Source organism: Phocoena sinus, chromosome 7 (genome assembly GCF_008692025.1).
Source record: "Phocoena sinus isolate mPhoSin1 chromosome 7, mPhoSin1.pri, whole genome shotgun sequence".
In the NCBI taxonomy this organism is placed as follows: domain Eukaryota; kingdom Metazoa; phylum Chordata; class Mammalia; order Artiodactyla; family Phocoenidae; genus Phocoena; species Phocoena sinus.
The window spans coordinates 34463478-34488888 of NC_045769.1; the positions used below are offsets into that span (position 1 = coordinate 34463478).

The following is a 25411-nucleotide window of genomic DNA, read 5'->3' on the forward strand; positions in this document are numbered from 1 at the left end:
CAACTTATCACAGTCCAAACTACATATTCTTTTTGAGACAGCATATCTCTTTTGCTAATAAGGTAAAACTATTAAGTTCTCTATGTCCTTGTAAGTTGGATCTCCTACAGGGCAAGAATAATCATATAAAGGGCTGGAAAATCTGCCTCCATTGAATCAAATACCAGGCTGTCCTCAATTCAACAGGTTATATAAATAAATCTGTTTGAGAAAGAGCTTTCCTTGGCAAAACAAATTAGAATGTATGTTTTAGCTTTGTCAAACCACACAAATAAAATTATTAAGTATAAACTCAATTGAATAAATCTTTATTGAGCTCCCACGGGGCACATGAATTTAGGATCTATAATTTACATAAGTAGAAAAGTGTTACTTTAGCCCCTTAACAATTAAAAAAAAAAGCAAATTACAACTTCTCTATATATTTCAAGTGAATCATTTAATGTGAGTGAGGCTCAGTTTGATATTACCATAAGTATTAACACATGAAAATGGGAAAGTATAAACATTTTCCCTTCTATCAAAAACAGGTTTGATGCCAGGATAAACTAGCCTGTTGGTTTAACAATAGCTGATTAAAAAGGCTAGAGAATCTGGAAGTAAAAAATATACTTGGAAGCAATGTCCTCTGAGGGCTCATTCCCCCGAGGGCAGCAAAATGCTGAAAAATTTAACTGGCTCAAAAATTATACTGAGAGATCAAAAAGAATAGTTAGTCACAGCTTGGGAAAAAATTTTGAGAACAGATGACACTAAATGTAGTTACATTAATAATTCCAAAGTTTCCCTGGAGTTATAACAGCACTCTGAGCTAACCAAAGGGGCTAGAACCTCATGCTCCTTTGAACAGAGTGGTTTTAAATGATAGATTCTCCAGTGCACCAACTGTATTTTCAAGTATAATTCTAGTATTTGTACCTAGCAATACAGAAGAAAAAGCAGCAGGGAGAAAGTGTCAAGTATATAGGACATAAAAGGGTTTGGCAGCCCTAGAATTCCCAGTTTGAATCTTTTTCATCAGGAAAATCCCATTCCGGCTCAGTCCAAGGTGACACTGGAGGTGGTGCTGTTGATGGCCTGTGACAAGCAGGAGGCAACAGTGAAAGTATTGAACTCTGGCTTTCTTCCTTCATCTGTTAAAGAAACTCAAAATAAGGCTGTTGGTACATAAATTCAATACATTAGTTTTTTTTAGTAAAAAATAACTTTTAAAGAAATCACGTTAAATGTGTTTAAATTGTTTTTAGGTATTTTCACTTAAACATGCCTTTGATTCTGGTTATCCGAAAACAAGAAGTAACAGCCAAATAAACTGACTTTTATCAGAATTATTTTGCCCTTACATCATTTCTAGCCAATATAGAAAAATAAAATATCTCTAAGTTAATCAAAATATAAACTGAGGATAAAGTAACACATGATGATATTCCGTTTGTCTTTACTCATTTTGTTTTGCAGAATGGAAATATTTTAGAAAGTCTATAATTAAACTACCAAAAACGTTTTCTTCTTTTTAACTTTACCTTGTAAGAAAATTATTAAGAATCTTAGTAACCAAACTGTCCCATTAAGCCAACAAAATGATGTGATTTTTTAATAGTATTAAAAAACATCTAGACAACAAAGATAGATCAGCTCACCTGTTTGAAGAAAACATGGGATAATAAACTGCTTGCTGATGGCCTGAAATTTTTTTGAAAAAATTATTTTAAAAAAGACCTCATATTAGAATGTAGATTTTTTGGGTGTAAACTATGTTAGAACTTAGGTTTAGAGCTATAAAACTCAATACACAAAAATTAAAAGGAAAAAATGTATGTAAGGAAGCCCAATTCTTAGCTTCAACCTTAACTAATGGGCAGAATTAATTCTAGAGATAACCTTCAATTAGTCTGTGACTTAACATTTATTAGGCACTTACTAATTATAAGGAACTATACTAGGCATTAAGCGGCTTAAAAAAGATTAAAAAGACACACACCTTATTTCCAAAATGCTAACGCATTAGTTATCTGTGATAATAATTATTGTAATACCAGCAACTAACACTCTTGTACTGCTTGGAAGTTTCTAAAATGTCTTAACATAAGTGCAGTAATTAACGTCCAGAAAGATTAACTGATTTTTACAAGGTGACTTGGTTAGGAAATGATACAGCTGAGACTGAAGCCCAAGTCTTCTGACTTCCAATCTAGTATTCTTCCCATTTGCTCATTGTCTCCACTTGCTTTTAGCATTGGTATTTTCTGGATTAGGCTACTGTATAGTTTTTTGATGAGAAGACTGATAAAAGATTTGAATTTGGCAAGAAGGAAATCTCACAAAACTTCTATAAAATACAAGACACAGATGTTTTACGCTATTTAGAAGTGACCAATATTACCTTTTCTCAGGGTCTTGCTGCAAACAGAGCTGTACCAGGCTAAGGAAGGCAGGAGAGAATGTTTTTGAGGGCGGTGTTTGCAATCTGTCACTATTTACTGTGCGAGTTCCACTGGAGACATGTACACTTTCTCCAATCCCAGAGTCTACACCTGATCGGGAAATTTTCATTCTGGATTCTGACTGAGGGAAAATACTGATATCCAATGGGCTATAAGGAGGACCTTTCAGTTTCTGTAACAACATCTAAAAGAAAGAAAAATTTCCTTCAGTCATTTTCAGGCAAAATATTAAAGCAATAACAACAACAATAAAGGTCCTAAGAGTCTACAGCAAAGATGTTTAAAAGAAATTATATAGAATGTAAGGGAAGGAAAGTAGTTCAGGGATTTTAGCAGCATTTACCTGAGTCCTGTGCATGTCCTGGAAAGGTACCTGCCCACTGGCCAATTCACATGCTGTAATCCCAACGCTGTAAATATCTGACTTTACATTATATCCATGTAAATCCTGTAGAACAATTAATTTGAAGTCCTTTAGTATAAATACCCTTTAAAAAGTTACATACATATGCTTTTTTGATAAAGGGTGGTGAATAATAATGGAAAAAACTCATGAGAAATCAAGATATACCTAATATTTGGTATACATTTAAAAATTCCTAACAATAATTTTGACAAGAAAGAATTTTAAAAGTCTTGCAGTAGGCCTTTCATCAATCCAAATATAAGGGCACAACTGTCCTTTAGTCAAACTCAGAAGACACTTAAGACGCATAGACAACCCAATGCAATGGCCACACCTGACCTGTCTCAGTAGTTCTGGACTCAGCCACGGCTGCACTGATGTGCTGAACTGTGGGAAATCATACACAGCCCTATGCTTCTGTCCGTGCTTAACCAAACTATGCAGATGGGACAGGCCAGAGAGGGTCACTAGGCCATCACCAGAAATGAGGATATGGCTGGCTTTAATACTCCTAGAACAAAAAGAAACAATCCTAAATACTAAGAAACTGGCCAATGAAGAAAGGATAAAAATCTGGTCAGAATAAATCCATGTATTCCCTTGGAAATTAAATACTCCTTAGAAGTTATAATTTAAAGTTAAATGCAATATTATCCAATAAAAGATAGCCTCTCATGGTATTAACAAAATTTATAAAGATATGTCTAATGTAAAATTTTCCTTCATCAAATAAATTATAAAAGAGCCTTGTTTTTCATCCTAAACACGGAAACTGGAAACTAATAGAGCAGGATGGCCAATAGTCTGGTAAAGTATAATAAAACCTTGATTAATTAGAATACTGTCTGCTAGAAATCCTCAGTTAACCAGAATGCTGCTAAGAAACAAACAGTAAGAAAAAAGCTTTGAGGTGAAACAAACAATAAGAAAACAAGCTTATTTAAAAGCAACAAACAAACAGTAAGAAAAAAGCTTTGAGGTGAAACAAACAATAAGAAAACAAGCTTATTTAAAAGCAACTTAATTAAAAAGGAAAACAAAGCCCCAATATATCTTAGAACAGCATTGTTTTTAACATTCAGCCAATTACTTCTGCATGTACAGTTTGGCAAAAAGAGAACTGATATTTAGTATGATAATCTCAAAGTGCTACAGAACACTTAAGAAATCAAAGGTTTAGTTACAATCTGTATATGACATAAACATGACATAAAACTGAAAAGCAGATAAAGCAGCTCTTTATTTGCTTAAGGAAAAAACAAAACACAAGAGTTAACTAGGATCCCTCTCCCCACAGCTTATACCCCAAACAGATAGGTTCTTGTAACCCTCATTATTGGGACTTGAGCTGTGCAAAGACAGGCACTCCATCCCAGCACGGAGCACAGCACTTGGCACAGAGGAGGTGGTCTGAACATTTCTGGTGAATGAACTATAAAATGTAAGCATCTACTGTACCTACTGGTCCCTTCCTCCCTCAATTTTCATTTGCAAGTTTCCTATCCTCCATTCTAACACTCAACTGCTCCTTCCTAAAAGCTCCCTAAAGGACTTCTTCCTCTCAAATTCTTGCACTTTGTAAAATACAAATAAGTAAATACCTGTGAATACAGCCATTTTGATGCAGATAGTTCAACCCTCTCACTGCTCCAAAGAGAATGTTTCTTATTAAAGTTTCACTCATTCCTTCAGGAAAGTAAGTCCTCAAGAGTTGACTTGCTGAACCTGAAAGAAACCCCTGAAATCTTTAGATGAACACTGAAAGTGATTTTGCTTCTAGCTATGTTTTAAATGTTCTTATCAACCATAAACACACACACACATACACACACATGCTCGCATGCACACGTGTTACATTTTAGAGTCTAACCACTTTTTATGCCAAGGTAATTTTCCTTCACCAATCTTTCTAATGACATGCTAGAGATTAGGAAAGTGAATTAACAATATTCAATATTACTAAAATAATACATACTGTGTGAGAACATATATATTTTAAATCCATAGGCAATTCACAAAAGCTATCCTAAAAATCAAAGCTCTAGAATCCATTCATTTATTTATTCAACACACCTACTGAACACTACTTGTGCTAGGTATCTTATGAGCACCTGGGGATACCAAAATGAAAAATACATACATGATCCTGCCCTCGAGAAGCTCAAATCCAGTGAAGGAGACAGGTACACACACAGATGTTTACAATACAGTGAAATAAGTTTACAACGCAGAGAAACAAGGATAGGGATGGTGTGCACAAGCAGAAAAACTACTTTTGCTTGAAGACTAACAGCAGCTCTCCACTGAGAGAGAGGAAGGAAACTGAAGGGAAAAAGACAGCTCATTCAAAGGACTGACTTCTTGGAGAAGCAATCAGTGGTGATTTCAATGATCATGAGACCCATTCTACTTTTTTTTCTGAAAACTAAAATTCAACATGAACCAGATATAAAAGTATATCATGAAATCTAGAATCGGCCATCAGATTTATAAATTAAAAGTAGTGAATCATAAATCTAAGATCACACTCATCCTTAATTATAGCATCCAGGCTAAACCATGAATTATTTTACCTAAAATGAGTTTTCTTACCATAGGCCATAAAAGGAGAAATAACCCAAAGCCAGCTGCCAACAGTGAAAACAGTCCAGTAAGTTGTAATATTGGGATGCCGGAAAAAGTGGGATAGAATCACTGCTTTCTAGCATAGAAACACAGAGACAAGACATTTAAAAACCTTTTTAGCTGATTCACGTTGTTACAAAGCAGAAACTAACACACCAGTGTAAAGAAATTATACTCCAATAAAGATGTTTAAAAAAAAGAAGGGAAAAGTAAATAACAATAAAGTGGATTTAAATAATAAAACAAACCCCCAAAACCCAACCTTTTTCCTCATTATGAAGATAACAGCAGTAGTGGCAGCTTATTAGCACCAATAATGGAGCTTATTAGTACTAAGCACTGTTCTTAGTGCTATCATGTCTTTAAATCTCACAACCACTACACAAAGTATGTGACATTATAATTCCCATTTTACAGAAGAGGATACTTAGAAACAAGTTAGAAAACTTGTCCAAAAGCACATAATTAATGAAAGTAGGATGTGAACTTATTAGACAGTCTGACGCCAGAGGTCACAGTCAATAACTATACTGTGTTCTTATGATAGAAACATTTAAAAAATACATTAAAATATGAGTATAAAAGTCACTTCTAACATTAAATCATAGAACCACTGTTAACATTTCAGTATAATTTCTTCCAGTCTTCTTCTGTGCAATATACATGTGCACATATAAATAGTTTAAAAATTGGGATAATATCAAAACAAAATCCTTTCCCTCATTATATCAAAAATGATTAGTGACAACTGAAATGGTATTATAATATTCCTGAAATGCAATCTGTTAAAATTTATCAATTCAGAAGCTAGTTTTACTTAGCTGGATGAAAAGGAAACTGTTTGCTTTTGTTTTTTCTATTTTCCTATACGATTATTTGTGACTGGACTGACGAAGGGTATTTAAATAAATTCCAGACCAGTGTTCCAAATATGATATTCATTTGAAGGAACTTATAGTAGTTACCAAAGTTTGAATATATTTGCTCTTTCATGGATCTGGCTTCCAAGTATTCTTTCCATTTCTGTAATTGCATGTTTATTAGAAGAAAGAAATCTACCTTTCTCTAACAGAACTACTAATTTGCGAAAAAAAAATTATAGGTGTAATCTCCTCAAATAGACATTAAATTAAATGTATCTTTTTTTTTTTTTGTATTGTTACCTGTAAAGCTTTCAGGCGTTCTTCAGTGCAGTTTTCCAGATTTGTAATTTTTACAGTGACCAGTGTTCCTGTAGGAGTATGCCGTGCGAGATGGACGGAAGTCAAGTTGTCAAATCCTCTTCCTATAATCAGACGTAAAACTTGTGTTAATGACGAAAGGAAAAAACTGATAATCTGGACTTCATCAAAATTAAAAATTTTGGCTCTTCAAGAAAACACTGTTAAGAAAATGAGAAGGCAAGCCACTGATTTAAAGTATTAACAATATTTATACCTGACAAGACTTACACACAGAGTACTATATAAAGAACTCTTATAGCTCTATAATAAATGACAGACATCCCAACTAAAAATTAGGCAGAAGATTAAATAGGTAAGCCACAAAAGAAGACACAGAAGTGGCCAACAAGCACATGAAAAGATGCTCAAAATAGAGGAGTAGGAATTAAACACAATAGACTATTACACACCTATTGTAATGGTTAGTATTGTGACTTGATAAACAAATTGTTACATTCAAACAGTGGAATGTTACTCAGCAATCCCCTACTCCCAGTCCCTGGCAACCACTGATGAGATTTTTGTTTGTCATGTAAGTAGTATCATAGCAGTTTTTTGTGTCTGGCTTCTTTCACTTAGTATAATGCTTTTGAGATTCTTCCGTGTTTCAGTAGTTAATTTCTCTCTATTGCAGAGTAATAATCCATTATATGTATATACCACAATTTATTTTTATCTATTCATAAATTGATAAACTTCGGTTGTTTTCAGTTTTTTGTGACTACAAATAAAGCTGCCAAAACCATTCTTTAAGTAGACATATGTTTTCATTTCTCTTTGGCAAATGCCTGCAAGTGGGATTGCTAGGTTGTGTACGTTTAACTTTATAAGAAGCGGTCAAACTGTTTTTGAAAGTGGCTGAACCTCTTTGCATTCCCACAAGCCACGTATAAGTACTGCAGTGACTTGACATACTCACCAGCATTTGGTGTTGTCGGTTTTTAAACTAAAAACACCTAGAATGGTAATCTATTAATAGACACCTAATAAATGTTAGTTTCCTCCCTCTCTCCACAGTCACCAAATTCTGTCACTTTTATTGTTGAAATGCAGTTAATCTGAAATTCATCCCTTCCTCCCCAGCAACAAGCATCACTTGCCTTAGCTCAAGTCCTGTCCTTGTTCTCTGGATAGATGCAGTGACTTCCTCACTATGCCCTGCATTCTCGATCAGGACATGCACCAAAACTACTGACGGAACTACTTCAAAAGCCTGTGCCTAGTTCCCATTCACCAGAAATTCTGATTCAGGAGGTCTGTGATGGGATATAGGCACTGCAATTTTTAAAAAGACTCAGGTGATGAGGATGATACTCTGGCTGTAAATCCCTGACATACAGTATCTTCCAGATTGCTGCCTGGAACTGCTGCCAGTTGTCCTCCTAAATTCAACATTTTATCAAAAGAAAGGTACTACAGTGCAGCAGCTGAGAGCTTAGACCTGACAGTCACAAGAGTTTGCTTTCAAATCACTAAGTGTATGACTATTACTTAAATTCTCAGAGCCTCAGTATCCTCATCTGCAAAATGGGAGGGCTAATGGGGTGAAATGAAAAAATACATATAATATGTTCAGCCTGATGCCGATTAGATGCTATTATTATCATCATTACTATTCCACAATGTCTCTCTAGTAGAGATGATAAATTCCAAACCTTTCCTTAAATCCACTGAGTAATGAACGTGGTACGTTGCAGGGCTGACAGAGTCTGAACTTCTATATATATATACCCCATATGAGGTCTTTCACAATGGTTCCAAGCCTCCTTTTTCAGATTTACCTACTCCTACTGCCTACTCGCCCTATGTTCCTGAGTCTAGGCACAGAGCAGCTATGTGATAGTCCTTCCTCAATCACCTATTCGAGTAAATTATGTTTTTACGTTTTTTCGATTGACACCATCTGAAAAGTCCTTTCTAATTTGGGAGCATTTTTCACCAGTGCTATTTTAGAAAAGGTCAAATCCTTATTTCTCTTTTGGTCACCTTGACCTGGGCATGGGAGGGTCAATGACATAAGCTTGGTCAATGGAGGATGAAGTGAGTGACAAAAGAAGCAGAGGCAGTCAGAACTCACACTTAAAACTTAAAACCTTACCTAAAATCCCATTTTTAGTAGAAACTTTTTTCAGTTAAGTTGGAACTCACCAGTGGGGCCCAACATCATCTAGTGGGGTTAAAGTACCCTACTAGTGTACATTAACTAGGCTGCTCTTATGCTCTGACCCAGGCTACAGTTCTAGTCACATAGTTTCTCTTGGTTTATTCCAAGCCCATTTCTCTAGCCAATGATTCTGTGAGTTAGCAAAACTGTTCAAAAAATTCTCTTAGTTTAAGTAGTCAGGACTGTTTTTTGTTGTTTGAATAAAAACCCTGACTAGAATATTTAGTAAACTTTTCCTCATGCTTCAGGATCCAGCCCTTTTGCTATCTTCCCTGACTCCTAGAAGAGTCGAGTTGCACAGGTGAATGCTCCATCTTCTCTGTTCCCATAACATTTGCACATCTTTACTATAGTACCTTCCAGTGCATAAGACAAAGCTATCTTTCATGTTCGTCTTCCCAGAGAGGATGTGAACTCCTCAAGTGTTTTACATGGCTTTATATTCCTAGCACCTAAGATAGTATCTCTTTGTATTATTTAAGAGATGTTTCTGAATACTCAGAGCAACTTTTCACAGGTATAAGGCTAAAAACAATAACTCAGCCAGTTCCAAACTTAACTGAAAAAAGTTTCTACTACGAATGGGATTTTAGGCAAGGTTTTAAGTTAAAAGAAAGTAATTTGGTTAAAGGACTGTAACTGAAAAGATTTACATGATTTGGTTTAAATCAAATGATCAGAAGTTCCCCAAAATAAAGATACAAATAACAAATGCTTAGATTATTTAGTGTCTTCCTCCTCTACAAGTATTTCAGTGAAAAAGTAAAAATTCTAGAAGGTAATCTTGAAAAAAATCTGGGCTACTGTTTTAGGACAGATAAAATTAACAGATCCGTTTGACTGAGACAATTAACATTTAGTTTTATGCTGTGGGTAACAAGAGAGACCTGCTTACAAAGTAATCTTTTTGTCATCAATTTCATTTCTAACAATGATGAGTCAATTATGTGCAATCCAGAATGATTACCTATTTCCACTTGGAGTTCATAGTGAGAAACGTTGGTGGAACAGATAACTTCACTGGCTCTAGTGGATGGAGGCAACAAGGAAAGGGTTGGCTCATCAACCTGCATTGTTTTAAAAATATGAAAACAAAATAGGTATAAACTTTTTGGTGCCCCAATTTGGTCCCCTACTCCAATGTAAAATACTGATATTGTCTTTTCAAACACACAAGTGCTCATTAAGAAGGCACTGAAAAGGTGGCTTAAGAGACTTTAAGATCCAAAAAGTATTTACAACAGCTAATAAGGGATGCTAGTTATAAAGCTATCAGCCTGTGAAGGGGGAGAGGGCTAGAAAAACAGATTTACAGATAGTGAAGAATACTTTTCAGCACAATTTCCAGGAAGCATTCTTAGGAGTTGCTAAGAATGGCTGTTGACTCTTCAGGGTATCTAATAAATATATCAAGGGAAGAAATGAAAGGACCTATGAGGAATATTCTATTCTGGTGCTCTTACTTCAAGTGGTTGTCAGTTACAATCATTACACATACATGTATCTGCTCAGCTAATGGAGGTGTTAACAGTCAAGGAACAATTTCCATACTAAAACCTATTCAAAGAAGCTGAAGAAGTTTTTCAAAGATGAGATGAATCAGAAGGGAGGTCAGAAAGAAAAATAAGCCTCAAGAGATGGGAGAACAGAGATAGGGTACAGAAGTCCTGAGTTAATGACCATGTACCACTATGGCCTTTCACGGGATACTATGGAGTCAGAGTGCTAGGTTTGCACCAGATCCCAGTGGCACTGAAACAACATGCACACAGGAGAAAGAAGAGGCCAACACCACTGGCATCATATGATAGCCATGAGGATCTCTAAAAGGACACCAGTACTCCAAAGGCACTTAGCAGCCTTTACAGGCACCAGCAGGTGGCAAGAATCTCGTTACTACCTCCAAGGTAAAGAGAAGGAAGAAGGGAGTTAGGAATGACATTACTATTTACTAGGAATTCTGCTAACTATTTTTTACATTTGATTCTACATGTTCCCCAAGCTTTTAAGAGAGCAGAAAAATATAATTGTAAGCTCATGGTAAAAGGTGAATAATCTGCAAGAGAGATGAAAGGCTATAAAAAGAAATTCTACCATACGATTGGAAATAATCCCAATGAAGAAAGAAATCTAAATAAATCAATGCAATTTCTTTAAAACAAGTAGTCTTAAACTCAGATTTAAAGAACACATATAAGAGAGAGAAAGAAGAGCATATAGCAGTTTAAAAACTGTTTAAAGTGATAAGCTATAAGTCTGCCAGGAAGGCTAGAGCACAGAATGAACTGAGGCTTACAGTTCACTGCTTGAAAAAAATGGCATCAGGTTACCAGATGATGGATTGAAATAAGGCTAATCAACCTCCACTTCGCTTCCCTCAACTCCATCAGGGAAATAGTCTTCTTTAAACTAGAAGCACTTAGATTATAATTAAGTAGCTGAAGCTCAAAACAGGTTGTTTTAAATAGGTCCAAACCTCCAAACCAAAGACAATTACATCTAGGATATTAAGAATGCAAATATAGTAAAACTCAGATGAGAAACCCGAATGGAAATGGTCAAACATTGACTCAATTTTCAAAAAAGAGAAAAAAGGATAAAGGGGCAAGCTTGATGCTGTTGCCCAGTAAGGTCTGGTATCAAATCACTACACAAACAAGTTATGGACATTTAAGAAAACAACACGGTAATCACAAGGAGACAATATAGGTTTACTAAGAGTAAATCATCTTAAAACTAACCTCACTTCTCTTTTTGATTTCATGACTAGTTAGAGAATTAGAAAGCAAAAATCATGGCAGGGTCCTTGTCCTTGTCCAACTTTTTAATAACTTTTTGAACTAAAAATTCAGAAGACCTGGTTAATGAATAATAATCTGGGAAAAAAGTCATGAAAACAATACCATTTACAATAGCACCAAAAAGAATAAAATACTTAGAAATTAACTTAACCAAGGTAGTGAAAGACTTGTACAATGGAAACTACAAAACATTGCTGAGAGAAATTAAAGAAGACATAACTGAATGGAAACATACCTCATGTTCAAAGATTGGAAGACTTAGTATTATTAAAATCTCAAGGGATCCTGAATAGCAAAAACAATGTTGAAAAAGGAACAAAATTGGAGGACTCACTCTTCCTGCTTTCAAAACTTACTACAAAGCTACAGTAACTAAAACAGTGTGGTGTTGACACAAAGACAGACATATAGAGCAAGAGAACAGAATAAAGAGCCCAGAAACAAACCCTCACATATATGGTCAAATGACTTTTGACAAGTGTGCCAAGACCATTCAATGGAGCTAGGACAGTATTTTCAACAAATGGTGCTGAGAAAATTGGATATCCAGATGCAAAAGAATGAAGTCGGACCCTTACCTATACAAAAATTAACTCAAAATGGATCAAGAAAATATTTGTAGGTCATACTTCTGATAAGATGTTAATACCCAGAATATAGAGAGAACTAAAATTCGATAACAAAAAACAAACAACCCAATTAAAAAATGGGCAAAGGACTTTGAATAGACATTCTCCACAGAATACATGTATGTGATCAATAAACACATGAAAAAAGTGCTCAGCATCACTAATCATTAGGGAAATGCAAATCAAAACTACAACGATATACCACCTCACACCCTTTATGATGGCTGTTATCAAAAAAGCAGAAAATGAGTATCGGAGAGGATGTAGAGAAACTGGAACTCTTGTGCTCTGCTGGTGGGAATGTAAAATGGTACAGCCACTGTTGAAAACAGTATGGTCATTCCTCAAAAAATTTAAATAGAATTACCATAGGATACAGCAGTTCCACTTCTGGGTATATACCTAAAAGAATTGAAATCAGGGTCTCAAAGAGAAATTTGTACTCCCATGTTCATAGCAGCACTATTCACAATAGCTACAATGTGGATGCAACCCAAGTGTCCACCAACAGATGAATGAATAAGCAAAATGTAGTATATACATATAATGGAATATCATTCAACCTTAAAAAGTAAGGAAATTCTGCAGTATGCTGCAACACTAGTGAACCTTGAGGACATTATGCTAAGTGAAAAATCTCAGTCACAAAATAACAAATACAGTATGATTCCACTTATACTGGTACTTAGAGTAGTCAAAGATCAGAGACAGAAACTAGAATTGTGGTTTCCAAGAGGCAAGGGAATTATAAGGGAAGGAGGAGCTACTGTTTAATAGGTACAGAGTTTCAGTTTTACAAGATGAAAAGAGTTACAGAGATGAATGGTGGTGATGGTCGTACAATATTATGAATGTATTTGATGCCACTGAACTGTACACTTTAAAATGGTTAAGATGGTAAATTTTATGTTATGTGTACCTAGCACAATAACCCCTCCCGCAAAAAAAGCAGCACTTGTGGAAATTTCCTGAGTTCTAGGCCACTCTCTTGGTAAAAGCAAGGAGTCAACAACAGACACTTTACTTTCTAAACACTACCTGTCTGAAGGGTAATACTTGAATGAAAACTAGGATTGGATACTATATCCTATTGTACAACAAGGTACGTAACTAGAAGACTTTACAGTATTAGCGAGTAAAAAGCGAAATGACAAAAATGATGACAATTGAAGATAAGGTCAGAATAAATTTAAAAATAGGATTAACTGGGATAACTCTATTTTGTAGGACTAAGGTATCTGCAAGGCAGGTTCTATTTTATAGAAATAATTATAATATAAAATGAAAATTAAGAGATTTAGAGGGGAAGATCCCAGAAAAATATTTATTTCTCAGCATGTTTCTTTAAATATTATTTAATACATCAGGCATTGACCAGGGATGATAAAGATAAAAAAGACAGGATGCCTATTTTATGGGGATCATGTGGAGAGACATATACATCAATCATTGTGAGATAATATAGTAAATGCCATTTTATGAGGATGTCTAAGATCTGTAGGACCATAATAGAAATAAAGGTACAAGAGCAAAGGCTTCAGAGATGTGATACTTGAGCCAACTCTTTAAGCACGAGGAAGAATTTTAGAGGGGTATCTCAAGCAGAAATAAAAGTGTGTGCTAAGACTCAGTAGCAATAAATGAAACTCAAACATTAGACATATTCCATACCATTAAGAGTCCTTATAAAACCCTAACAAGTTTAGGCTTTATCCCATACGCTTTAGGAAACCAATGGCAATTTTAAAGCTGGAAAGTGGCACAAACAGGTCTGTATTGGTAACAGTGTTGAATACTGATCTGAGTCGGAGAGGAGGTTATATGTGTGTCTAGGAAACTAGAGGCAATGTGTTTACCTGCAACAGTCCAGGTGAGAGATGATGAGATTTGAGTAGCAGCAGTGATCAGGTGAAGGAGGGGATGGACTCAAGGGCATTTCAGAGACAGATCCGTAAGACTTGGTGTGTAACTAGATGTGAGGGCAGAGGAAGAGGCAGTGTGAGAACAACTCCAAAGTTTCTAGTTAGGGTGATTTAGTAGATGGATTTTCATTTGCCAAAGCAGGAAATTCAATAGGTCAGTGAAGTTTTGAGAGATTAAGGTTTTACTCAAACTGCACAGAGATGCCTTTGAAAACTCTAACCAGAGGAATTCTACAGACTCATCTGGTGCCCAGGAGAGAGTCCAAAGTTGCAGGTAAAAACTTAAGAATCATCAGTCCTACCTGATGACAGGGTCCCCTCACAACCTAAAGGAAAACCTCAGGTAGCTCCAGACAATCTGAAATCTGAGCAACTGAAACCACAGGAGCCAGTAAGACTGCTTAGGGAGAGTCTGTTTAGGCAGAAGAGCAGAGGCCAATTACAGACTTCTGGAGAATAGCTTATGTAGAGGAAGAAGAAACAGTAAAAGAAGAAAAGTGAAAGAAGAAAGAAGTAAAGAAAAAGAGATACAGGAGAACCAGAAATTATATTCTGTAAAATGGTGTCACAGAAGGCAAAAGAGGAGTATTAATTGTACTTAACCATTTTCTTACCAAGTTTTGATGGGTACTGGTTTCAGACTGCTTTTCAGGTCTGAGTGATTCAACTTGTGTTCGTGAAGTGCAGAAACAATCCTGTAAATTCAGAAATACACTAAATAAGTGAAAAATAAGTCACAAGATAAGGGTGGCATGTGGATACAAAAAAGTCTGTTGACTGGGATGAGGAGCAGAGAGAAAGGGCAACGTGCAGGAACCTGAACTGGAGCCAGGATTCATACTGTGGAGGTAGACAGTATGGGAGAGAATGGAGAAGCAGCTGGGTATGCAGAAGACAAATTTCATATCTGCTATAATTTTACTTGGCGCTAGCTCTGATTCTTGCCCTCTACCCTGGAGGTAGTAACAGCAATTCATTTTTACTGCTGGTGTTAATTTTTAACCCTTTCGCAATCTTTGCAGTGTTTTTCTGAATATTTAGCTAGAGATATATTCTGCTATGCTCATCATATTATTTTTATCTTGATCCTCAGATTTTCTTTTTCCCTTAAGTGTGGGAACCATGTTTATCCACATTAAACCACACATTGAATATATCAATACTTGGAACCAATTTTGTTCCGTAAGGTGATAAACATCTCTAACCAACTCAAATCAAATTAAGAGACTTAGTTCCATTATCACAATTTACATTTTCCTGCATTTCAACTCAGTGTTCTGTTATCACATATTGTCAATAAAGAAATGTAACACCTACACACGTTAGTGGCGTGAAGCTGATGTTATACTTATTTAGGAAGAAAAGGTATGTTAAAAGAAAAGTATAAACAAATTGTATGAAAGAGACTTTTAATTATTTTCAAGCATCTTATGAACATTCATTTTTATATGAACATTAAAGTATAATATCAAATGAGTGTTTAAGACAAGTCCTTCCACGTCTATTTTGCAGTCACTTACTTAATCAAACTTCCTTTAGCTTAAAATATGCCAGAACTTCTCATTAATCAAACTAATCATTTTCCCAGTTAGCCTAAATTACTGATTAAGTTGAATTCCTACAGTCTGTACATATCAATCTTACCAAAATAATTTGACATATATCCCCACCGTTTTATGTAAAACTCGCCCCTGAAGAACAGGAGCTAACAGTGTCAAGATAGCTGTAGAATCATTTCCTTTGCAAAGTTTCTATTGGTTTGTGTAGGGTGAATAAAATTTACAATAAAAAAATTACAATAAAAGTTTTTGAAGATACTTAATACTGTTGTTTATATAAAAAACAGCCACGAGTTACATCATTTATATATTATATTTGGTATTTACATATATTTTCCAACATTTGCCCTGAATCCTTCACAATAATCATTCATACTATTGTGTGGGAAAGGGTCAGCAGGCCTAAAACTGCTCTCCTTGGAAAGGCCTGTTTGCAAGGTTGACCCTTGGCTGGTATCTAGGAACTCGGATTTTGGGAGGGTTCCCACCATTCCCCGGTAAGAATGGATCATGGTGTGCCTAAACTGTCTAGGCAAACAACATGGTTTATGCTGAACACCTGCTTTCTTTCTGGGAGTCTGGAATTTTATTCCTGCTGCTCCTTTGAAAACACCACTTCTTAGCTGTCAAATAGAGGTAAAATTTGAATGAGGAAGAATCCTTCATAAGCAAAAACATTAACTTTATCTCAGTTACACAAATATCTCACTGAGGAGAAAACACGAATGTTTTGATTCAAAGGATTCTACATATTTCATTGCAAGAAGAATACAAAGTAAAATTATTAACAAACTGAACAAATATAAATGACCCTATCAAATTCTATTTTTCCAAAAATCCATAATTATGAAATAATAGATTAAGTAAGATGTCCTTTCCCCCAAATTTGGAAGCCCTGGGCAACCATACAGCCCTTTGAATCTCAGTATCTCCATCTATGAAATGCCCTTTTACATCTCATCCAACCTACAAACTGACATAAAATTGTTAATCTTAAGTAATCCTTTAGAGCAGGGGTCAACAAACTATGGTCCACGAGTCAAATCTGACCCGCCACCTGTTTTAGTGCATAAAATTTTACGGAAACACAGACACATTCATTTGCATTTATTTACATATTGCCTATGGCAGCTTTTTCCAAGAGTAACTTAATCACATAGCACACAAATACTACCTGGCCCTCTAAAGAAAAAGTTTGCTGATCCCTGCTTTAGAAAATGAGGTAGATATTTCACCTCAATGTATTTTCCAGATATATAAAGCTCCCCTTTTAAGTAGATAAACTTTACTTTAAACATAAAGTAAATGCATTATATATTTTCCAAATAACTAACAATACAGTCTCCTAACTTCATAGTTCTGCCTCTCAGACTTGGCAAGTGATAGAGTGGATTGGCAGATGTGAGTTTGAGCCCTGGCTCTAATTCTTTGCAATCATGGGCCAAACTCCAAATGAGGATTATACCACCTGCCCTGCTTACAATTTTGAAGACTGAGAGAGCTATAATACATGAAAGTATTTGTAAATTACAAATCATCATACAAATGCACCCACCACTTTTTAAAAGAAATTCAAATATTCAAATAACGTATTATATTCTACATAAGACACAATGAAAGTCCTAAAACTACTTAATCTAGAGTAGATACCATGGACTTAATATAAACAAAAAACACGTTAGTATCTATACATCATATTAGACAATGATCCTAATGTTTCCTGTCTTGTTAAGTCAAGGGGCTTATTTTTCATACTATTTTGCTTGCCTTTAGTCAGATGGAAATTTGTCAAAGGGATTTTTGAAAGATTTAAAGGATAAGACATAGCTAACTGGATGGAAGAGTAATGTCTAAGGACAGTAAATGTATGAGAAAAGTGGGTATGGGACAAAGGAATAGAAGGAGTATATCAGAGAAGTATAGGAGAAGCTCTTTTTTAAAGAGACAAAAACTCAATGATAATTTAACTAATTTTTAAAGACCAGAAGTCTTTCAGATCAAAATAACATCTCAGAGCCTAAGAATATTCCATCAGAGTATGCCTATTAGGGCTTTGCACTAACATCTAATTACTCTATTGACACAAAATTAGATCCACGCTTATAAAAACTTACCAAAAGAGACATTGAATCGCTTTAGTTCACAGAAAGTGAGAAGAGTCCATCTACTCCAAAGAAGATTTCTGCTTTATCTTCAAGATACAGAAATATCCTAGTATAAAAACAGAAGCAAAATAACTTATATTTACATACAAATGCCTTAAAGATCTAGTTGCCATAAACCCACCACTATTTGGGCAGCTATTCTTTGACACAAGGACTACAGACATTCCTGAAAGGTGTCCTTAAAGAACATTTCTGTTTACTGAACACTATTTGGGATCTGACATCACAACAGAAAGGTGAAGTTCAAAGGAGGTTCTGAATATTTCCAAAGCCTCAATAAACCTGCATCTCTTCTTCCTCATCTTTTCTATACTACTTTTTTACAGAACCCTAAGCAAATGTAAAAACAATACAGAAAGGTAATGTTGGACCCACTTTTAATACAAATGATGCCCAAGAATTTCCAATGGTTCTACTTAGAAGTAAACTTTGAATCTTCCAAAGCTTCCTTATCCGATTAATTACCTATTAAATCATCTAGGGTAACTGACCAGCAAATATGGGAAAGAGTCAAGATTAGCAACAGAGTAGGAATTACATTTTCTTCTTGCCATGTTTAAAAAAAGATTTTTTTTTCAGTTTTCATGTGAAAATAATATTTTCTGTAGGTTGAATATTTTTTATGATTCTTAGTTCTCATTTCCATTCTTCTTGGAATTTATTGACAGATAGGAAAGATATGCAGATTATTACACAAATAATTCCTGTCCACTTTCACTGATGGAGTATTAATCTCAATAGTTTATGAGGGCTCCAAAAGATGCAGAGGTTTAAAATAGTAACTTATTCAGATTGAAGGAGCTACAAAAGCACCACCAAAAGTTTCCAAATCTTTCCTAATAGAAAGGGTGGCAATGTTCGAAACTTGCTAGTGCTGGGTATTCCCTTACACCTACCCAGTATCTCTTTCACCTAAATTGTGGTTCATTATTTCATTTTAATGAAGTCCCCAAGTTTGATCAAGGCACCTGCAAACATCTGAACAAAATTAGAAAGAAAAAGCTTTTGTAAACCATAGATATTATACAGCAGCATCCAATTTTATTGCTAAGAAAAGATGTCAATTTATTCAGGATATTCACTACAAACCAAAGGAAGAGAATGGGAAGAAGAAAAAAACCCGGAATGGTTTATTTTTGTCACCTGCCATTCATTACCATCAATTTAAGGCACTGGTGTTTGCTGTGTTACAAAAGAGGTAATGCAAAACCTGCCCTGCTCACTTTCCAGGGTGATTCGGATCAATGAAATACTTTATCTGAAAGTGCTCAGAACTACCAAATACTGTATCAAGAAGAGCTTGAGAAGATGCTCTGAAAGGTACCAAATGGTAGGACTCATTTGGAAAGTAAGTTGGCAATGTTTTGATAACTATAAAAATGTTCATCCCTTTGACCCTGTAAAATTCTCACTTCTAGTAATCTATTCTAAGGAAATATCCAAGTAAATGAAGAAACTACAAGCATGTAGAAAGTAATTACCCTGTTACCTGAACCGGTCAAGTATTCATCCCACAAGTGTTTAATGAATGGCTGCTATGGGTCAGGCACTGTGCTGGGCACTGGGGACACTCACTAGTGATCGAGGCAGACAAGGCCCTGACCACTTGGAGCATACATTCCTACAAGCAGAAAGATCAGGGATGTCGTGATTAACTGAATTTCCTGGTTCTCAGGAATTTATTTCTTGCTCTTTCTGTGTAATATCAGTTAAGCTCTTTCTTAAACAACAACAAAAAAACCTTTAAACTCCATTACATTATCTATTTTTTAGAAAAACTCATAAGAAGCAGACACAATCTGTGAGAATTGTCAGTACTAAAGGGGTTGCCCACGCGCATGGCTTAATCCCAGAGGATTTTGCTTAGATGTGACAGACTATTAAGAGATACTTTTATGAGACATTTTGAGGTCAAGGCAACAGCTGCCCCCGCCAAGAGACGGGGCTGGGGGTCGCTGGAGGGCGGGGTATAGGTCTGCCGTCATAATTTTCTCCTGCGTGCTCTTTCACTAGGTATGAACATAAACCCTTTTCAAAAATTCATACTTGAGACTTGTATTTCTAAATGTATTTACAAGTACATCAGTGTGGTCCCTCGCAATTATCTCTAAAAAGAGAATTAAAATAAAGCTTTCTAAATAATTTAAATTTGTTCTAAAATGGAATGGTTCCTCCGAAAGCTTTAATCTGAAAGGTTAACACTTTCTGCGACAATCGGAAGGCGCATCTAAATTACAGAACTCGGGTTTTGAGTTAATTTAAGCATCACCAGAGGCCCTTGTTACAGGGAATGCAAAAAAGCCAGATTTAACTCTTTGCGGAGCTTTAAAATTACTGTAATTTTCAAAGTTATCTTGGGAACCCATAAAATCTTAAAAATTATAGCCACGCACAACTCGGAAGAATTTCCAAACTTAGCATCGTGACTCAGGATTTCAAAAAATATTTACTAAGCGCCTACTGTGTGCCAGGCTCTATCCTAGATAGGCGCTGTCACCAATTCCAATCGAGGAAAAAGGTACGCGACACAACAAATCCACGAAGGAAAAACACAACGTTGAACTTAAATACCGAGGAAGAAACGCGGCTTGAGCGTTCAATTACGTAAAAGCTTCCTTCCGAGTCCTGCTTTGGGGGACTTTGCAGCGAACTCGCAGAAGGCGGCACACAGAGCCGGGCCGGAGGGCACCTTGGGTCTGGAGACTCTGCGTGCCTGTGAGTGCGGCCAAAGGTGACAGCGGCAGGGGGTGGGGGGGGGCGCGGGCAGCTGGGCCCGCGCACCTGGCACCGCCGACCCCAGCAGGCACCGCCTACGCCGCACGCAGGTACCTCGGCCGCCACGCGGCCCGGGACGCCGGGCCGAGCCGGAGCCGCGCGGCACTCAGGGGCCGCTCGCGACGCCGAGCCGGACTCCCGCCACGGCTCCGTCGGCCTCCCGGGCTCAGGCTGGAAGCGGGGCGGCGAGTTCTAGCCTCGAGCTTCCGTAGGCGAGCGCTGGCGGAGCCGCACTCTCTCACTTCGCGACCAGCCCGTAGCCCTTTCCCTCCCCAGCCCTGCCTCCCCTCATTACCCTGGCGGCGACTGCGGCCAGCGGCTCTCCTCAGGCGGCCAGCGGTGCGGGTCCCGGGCGCCAGGCCCGCCCAGCGGCAAAGCGAGCGCGTAAGGCCCGCTCGCGGCACAAGCCGCGGAGCCAGGACGGCGGCGAGACCCGTCTGGCACTGTGGGCCTGGAATTCTGCCCCAACCCCCAGCAGCCCTCCGGCACTGGGCTCGCCCCACCCTGGCCCCAGGGTCGCGGCCCCGCCCCCGCCCCGCCCCGCCCCCGCCCCGCCCCGCCCCCGCCCCGCCCCGCCCCCGCCCCCGCCCCGCCCCCGTGCTAGCAGCGAGGGGCGTGGCCTTTAGAGATAGGGGGCGTGGTCTAGAGGAAACTACAATCCCCAGCAGGTCGTGCGCTGGTGCCGTGCAGGCTGCTGGGAGAATGGGTTTCCTCCTCTCTTCCCCAAATGTGTGGGGGCTGTCATTGACCTGGAGTAGCTGCAAAACCGAAGTCGCCGAATGATGATGTTGTGAAATCGCCAGTCCGTTCCTGCCACGCCCGGGCGGTTACTGGCAGCGGCGGCCGCTTCTGCTGCTCCTCTCAGGCTGCTGCCGTTTTAGAGGCTTCTCCCTGAGCAAGCGCGTGCGAAGGACGGAGGACGCCGGACCATTCCTGTGAGTAACCTTCCCGCGCACGACTCGAACTTGCCCTTGCCATCCTCCGTTGAAGGCAAAGGAACCTCCCCACCCCGCGCTCCTCCCGGTCTTCGGAGGTCACGCCGGACACCGAAGCCTGAGCTGGGTACCGGAGGACTGGGTCCTCGCCGGGTCCGTCCCCCCCGCACCCCGCCCCGCCGCGGTGGGAAGCGGTTGGTTTCCCAAGTGTAAGTGCGAAGTGTTGGGCGTTGCGCTCCGGCCTCGGGGTGCACCCCAGCTGCACCTCTCAAGATTGGCAGCATCCCATCCTCTGCCGGACAGCACCCACCTGGTGCCCCATCCTTGAGCGATAAGCGGCTTTAGTGTCTGGACGTTAAACCTTAAGCCTTGGTCGCCATCTGTGATGTGAGCGAGACGAGAGGGTATTGGAAAGAGCTCTTTCAGTGTTGAGTTGGGCTTTTCTTGCGATTGATTTTGAGCCAGACACCGCACGTCTTTTAAAAGAAAGACGGTTGCCTTTAGTTTCAAGCGTAAATAATGGATATTGGCAGATGTCCTTTTAGAACCAGAGTAAAGATAGTCTCCTAAACACTTAAAAGATTTCTGGGTCATTATAATAGCGGTGAATTCAGTTACTTGCCCACGAACCTTTTATTTAAACCTGCAGTTTCTGTGTCAGAAACTAAGTTTTCACTGGAAATTCATCAAGCTAGAATGGACCATAGGAATAAAATGAAATGGACTCTTCCAGTTTTGTTTAGTTTAGTTTGTTTTATCTATTTCAATGATTATTTTTTCCTGACCTTCAAATCTTTGCTGTAGAATTGGAAGCTACAGCATGTTAATAGCATGTTAATGGTGGTGCAGTGACACTTGCGAAGAAATTGTGAAGGACATTTGGTGGGGAGAAAGGGCAGGGATGAAGACACTTGATCATTTCAGCAGTTATTCCAGCTTTCTGTTTTTAAAATTAAGTAATGTTCAACAAGTCTCAGACATTCAGCAAACGCATACTGTATGAAAGACAGTGTTTTATTATTTTGCAGATTTTTATTCGTATGGTGAGGGGGGTCAGAAAGACAAAAATTTGAGTACTTTCAATCAGCCAGGCATCTCAGTTATGAGCTGTATGTACATTTGATCACTTAATCACTATAATAACCCTGTTGCATAATCTGAGGCTCAGCTTTGCTTATGTAACAAGTGGAGATTCATACCTAGATCTGCCTTACTTCAAAGTTACAGGTCAGGTACCTACTTCAGAAATTACTGACCTTAAAGGTTGGATGATTCAAAGGCATTTTCCAGCGTTATTTCCTAATACTGGTTCCTACTACATACCTTGGACATTTAGAATAAGTTATGAACCCTGCTTTAGTACTTCTGAACCAGTTATTCTCTCTGCTTGTAATTCCCGTCCTCCATAGAGCTGCTCATTAAGACCCTGAAAGCCCGTTACAAATCCACCTGTTTACTTAATGTAAGCCATGATAGGACTGGCCTTTCATCTCAAAGGTCTTTCCAGTTCAAAGGTTTAGTGGTTCTGAAATTGAAAATATGAGCCAAGGAGTGTTATTCTCTACTGCAAATGGTTAACATCTGTAGTCGCAAAGACTAGAAAAACTTGTTTCTTAAGATTTTTTACTTCAATACCAAAAGTATGTTTAAACACTAATATAAGGAATGAGGCAGATGATATTATTTCATGTTTATTTGGATCTTTGTTTATATCATCCGTACCAGTTTTTGAACCTCTTTAGTTACTATCCTGTTTAGTGGTAAGAAATCTGAGGCATTAAAGTAATATTCACATTTAAAATAACTTCATAATTGAATGAACTAAATTATTCATGATTTCCAGTCATATTAGTTCAGATCTGCAGTGATCATATAATAGGAAACATTTGTGTAGTACTTACAAGTGTTAGATACCTGTCTAAATATTTTACCTATATTAACTTATCCTCACAGTAGCAGTGTGAGATGTTCTTAATAGATAAGCAACTGAAGCAGAGGATAAGTTAACATACCCAAGGTCATTCAGCTACCAAGTGGTGGAATTGGGTGTCAAACCCAGGCAATCCCAGAATCTGTACTCCAACATTTATTGAGCACCTACTGTGTACCAACCCTACAACTGGATGCTTTTATTATAATTAAGTCATTTATCTTTATAACTGCCTTATGTAGAATGGAAGGTCAGCATTTAGTGACTTATCGAAAGCCACAAGATACGTAAATGGTATAGCCAGGATTTGAACTCACGCTTGCCTTTCTTCAAAGTCCATGTTCTTCTACTTTCCCTAAATAATCAAATCCTTAGTAAATACCTTCAATGGAACAGACACTGTGCTAAGTGCTAGAGATTTAGTCTCTGCTCTTAAGGAATACAGTCTGAAGAAGGAAAGAGACAACTGGGATAGTGTGTTAATGGGATAGCAGCATACAGAGAGCAGCATGCAGAAGTACTATGGGAACACAGAGACAGGACAGTGAAATCTGCCTGGATGGGAAGGCTTGGGCCAGTCTTGGAAAAACAAATAGGAATTAGCCTGGCTAAAGAAAAGGAGAAGGGGTTGTTGTGGGCTGAATTGTGTTTCTCCAAAATTTGTAAGTTGAAGTCCTAGCCCCCATAACCTCAGAATGTGACTGTATTTGAAGATGGGGCCTTTAAAGAGGTAATTAAGTTAAAATGAGACCTTTAAGGTATGTTATAATTCATTCTGACTGGTAACTTTATAAGAAGAGGAACTTTGGACACAAAAAGACACCAGGGACATGTGCATATAGGAAAAAAAAAACCACGTGAGGACACATTGAGAAGGCAGCCATCTGCAAGCCTCACGAAAAACCAGTGTTGCTGACATGTTGATCTTAGACTTCTAGCCTCCAGAACTGTGAGAAAATAAACTTCTGTTGTTTAAGCTACCCAGGCTGTGGTATTTTGTTATGGTGGCCCTAGCAAACTAATGGAGAGATGTTCTAGCAAAAGGAATGACATACAAAAAGCTTTTGAGATGTGGCCGAGTGATTAGGTTTTATGGTAAAAAGTGTTGAGAGATGAAACTGGAGACTAGGCAGGGTCCATATTTGGAGGAATTTGTATGAGACTCTAAGAATTTTAAACTTTATCCTAACGGGGATGGAATGGAGGGGGTTTGTAGCAGTGGGAAAACATTAGGTCTACATTTTAGAAAGATACTCTTTGAGCCATGGGAGGATGGATTAAAGGGGGTAAGACTGGAGGCAAGAAGATCAATTAGGTGTCTTATTGTCACAGGAAACTGAACTAAATATTTTCTCAGAAATTGAAATGTCAAACTACAACAGAACCATTGTTAACATAAGGAAGACTTTAAAGGACACAGCTAACCCTTAGGGAATACATAAGAAGATTTAGGAAGAATCTGTATATACCTATTTAGTACCTAGAGACTGGCTTCATTTTGCCTTCCATAGATAAATAAAGCTTTACTCATGTATCACAGAATATTCAGTATTTTTCCACTGTATTTAATAGATACTTTTATGATGCTTATACTGTTCTAAGCCAAGTCCTCTGACAACTTTATGAAATATCTACTCTTATTATCTCCATTTTATACATAAAGATATTGTAGCATACAGAGATTAAGTAACTTGCCCATGGTCACGTAGCTAATAAATGGCAGTATTAAGATTCAGATTCAAACAGTCTGTTTTCAGAGTCTGTGCTTTTAGCCATTATACTGTGCTGTTGCCATATATTATTTATCAAGATCTTCAAGTACCTATGAAAAGA

At 37.7% G+C, this 25411-nt stretch overlaps 2 protein-coding genes across 9 annotated transcripts in view; one reads left to right on the forward strand and one right to left on the reverse strand.

The window, feature by feature from the left end:
- Positions 1-285: 285 nt before the first annotated feature.
- On the reverse strand, positions 286-21245 carry STRADB (STE20 related adaptor beta). Of its 5 annotated transcripts, none has more exons than XM_032637155.1 (12): positions 21009-21219; positions 17888-17984; positions 14829-14909; positions 9830-9929; positions 6639-6760; positions 5443-5551; positions 4452-4575; positions 3190-3361; positions 2788-2892; positions 2384-2628; positions 1641-1683; positions 286-1133 (listed from the first exon to the last, which is right to left on the reverse strand). In XM_032637155.1, exons 2-12 carry the CDS (start codon positions 17897-17899, stop codon positions 990-992), a joined length of 1257 nt encoding a protein of 418 aa, XP_032493046.1. In that variant the 5' UTR covers positions 17900-17984; positions 21009-21219; the 3' UTR covers positions 286-989. The 5 variants fall into 5 exon arrangements, with proteins under 5 accessions (XP_032493046.1, XP_032493048.1, XP_032493049.1 ...); XM_032637157.1 differs by having other exon boundaries at positions 286-1077; positions 21009-21206; XM_032637158.1 differs by having other exon boundaries at positions 286-1157; positions 21009-21206.
- Positions 21246-21337: 92 nt separating this feature from the next.
- TRAK2 (trafficking kinesin protein 2) overlaps positions 21338-25411 on the forward strand; it is a 63785-nt gene continuing 59711 nt past the window's right edge. For 2 of the 4 annotated variants that reach the window (XM_032637152.1, XM_032637154.1), the window contains exon 1: positions 21379-21648. The gene's annotated coding sequence lies outside the window, so the exon portion shown is untranslated. Of the gene's footprint in view, positions 21858-25411 lie in introns of all 4 variants that reach the window. The other 2 variants (XM_032637150.1, XM_032637151.1) reach the window with 2 other exon arrangements.

What these genes read in the sequence shown, in the direction of transcription:
- STRADB (XM_032637155.1), bottom strand. An exon ending in AACGCCTGAAAGCTTTACAG is followed by an intron (nt 5,552 to 6,638) that starts GTAACAATACAA and finishes TTTCTATGCTAG; the next exon opens with AAAGCAGTGATTCTATCCCA. An exon ending in CAGCAAGACCCTGAGAAAAG is followed by an intron (nt 1,684 to 2,383) that starts GTAATATTGGTC and finishes AAAAAATTTCAG; the next exon opens with GCCATCAGCAAGCAGTTTAT.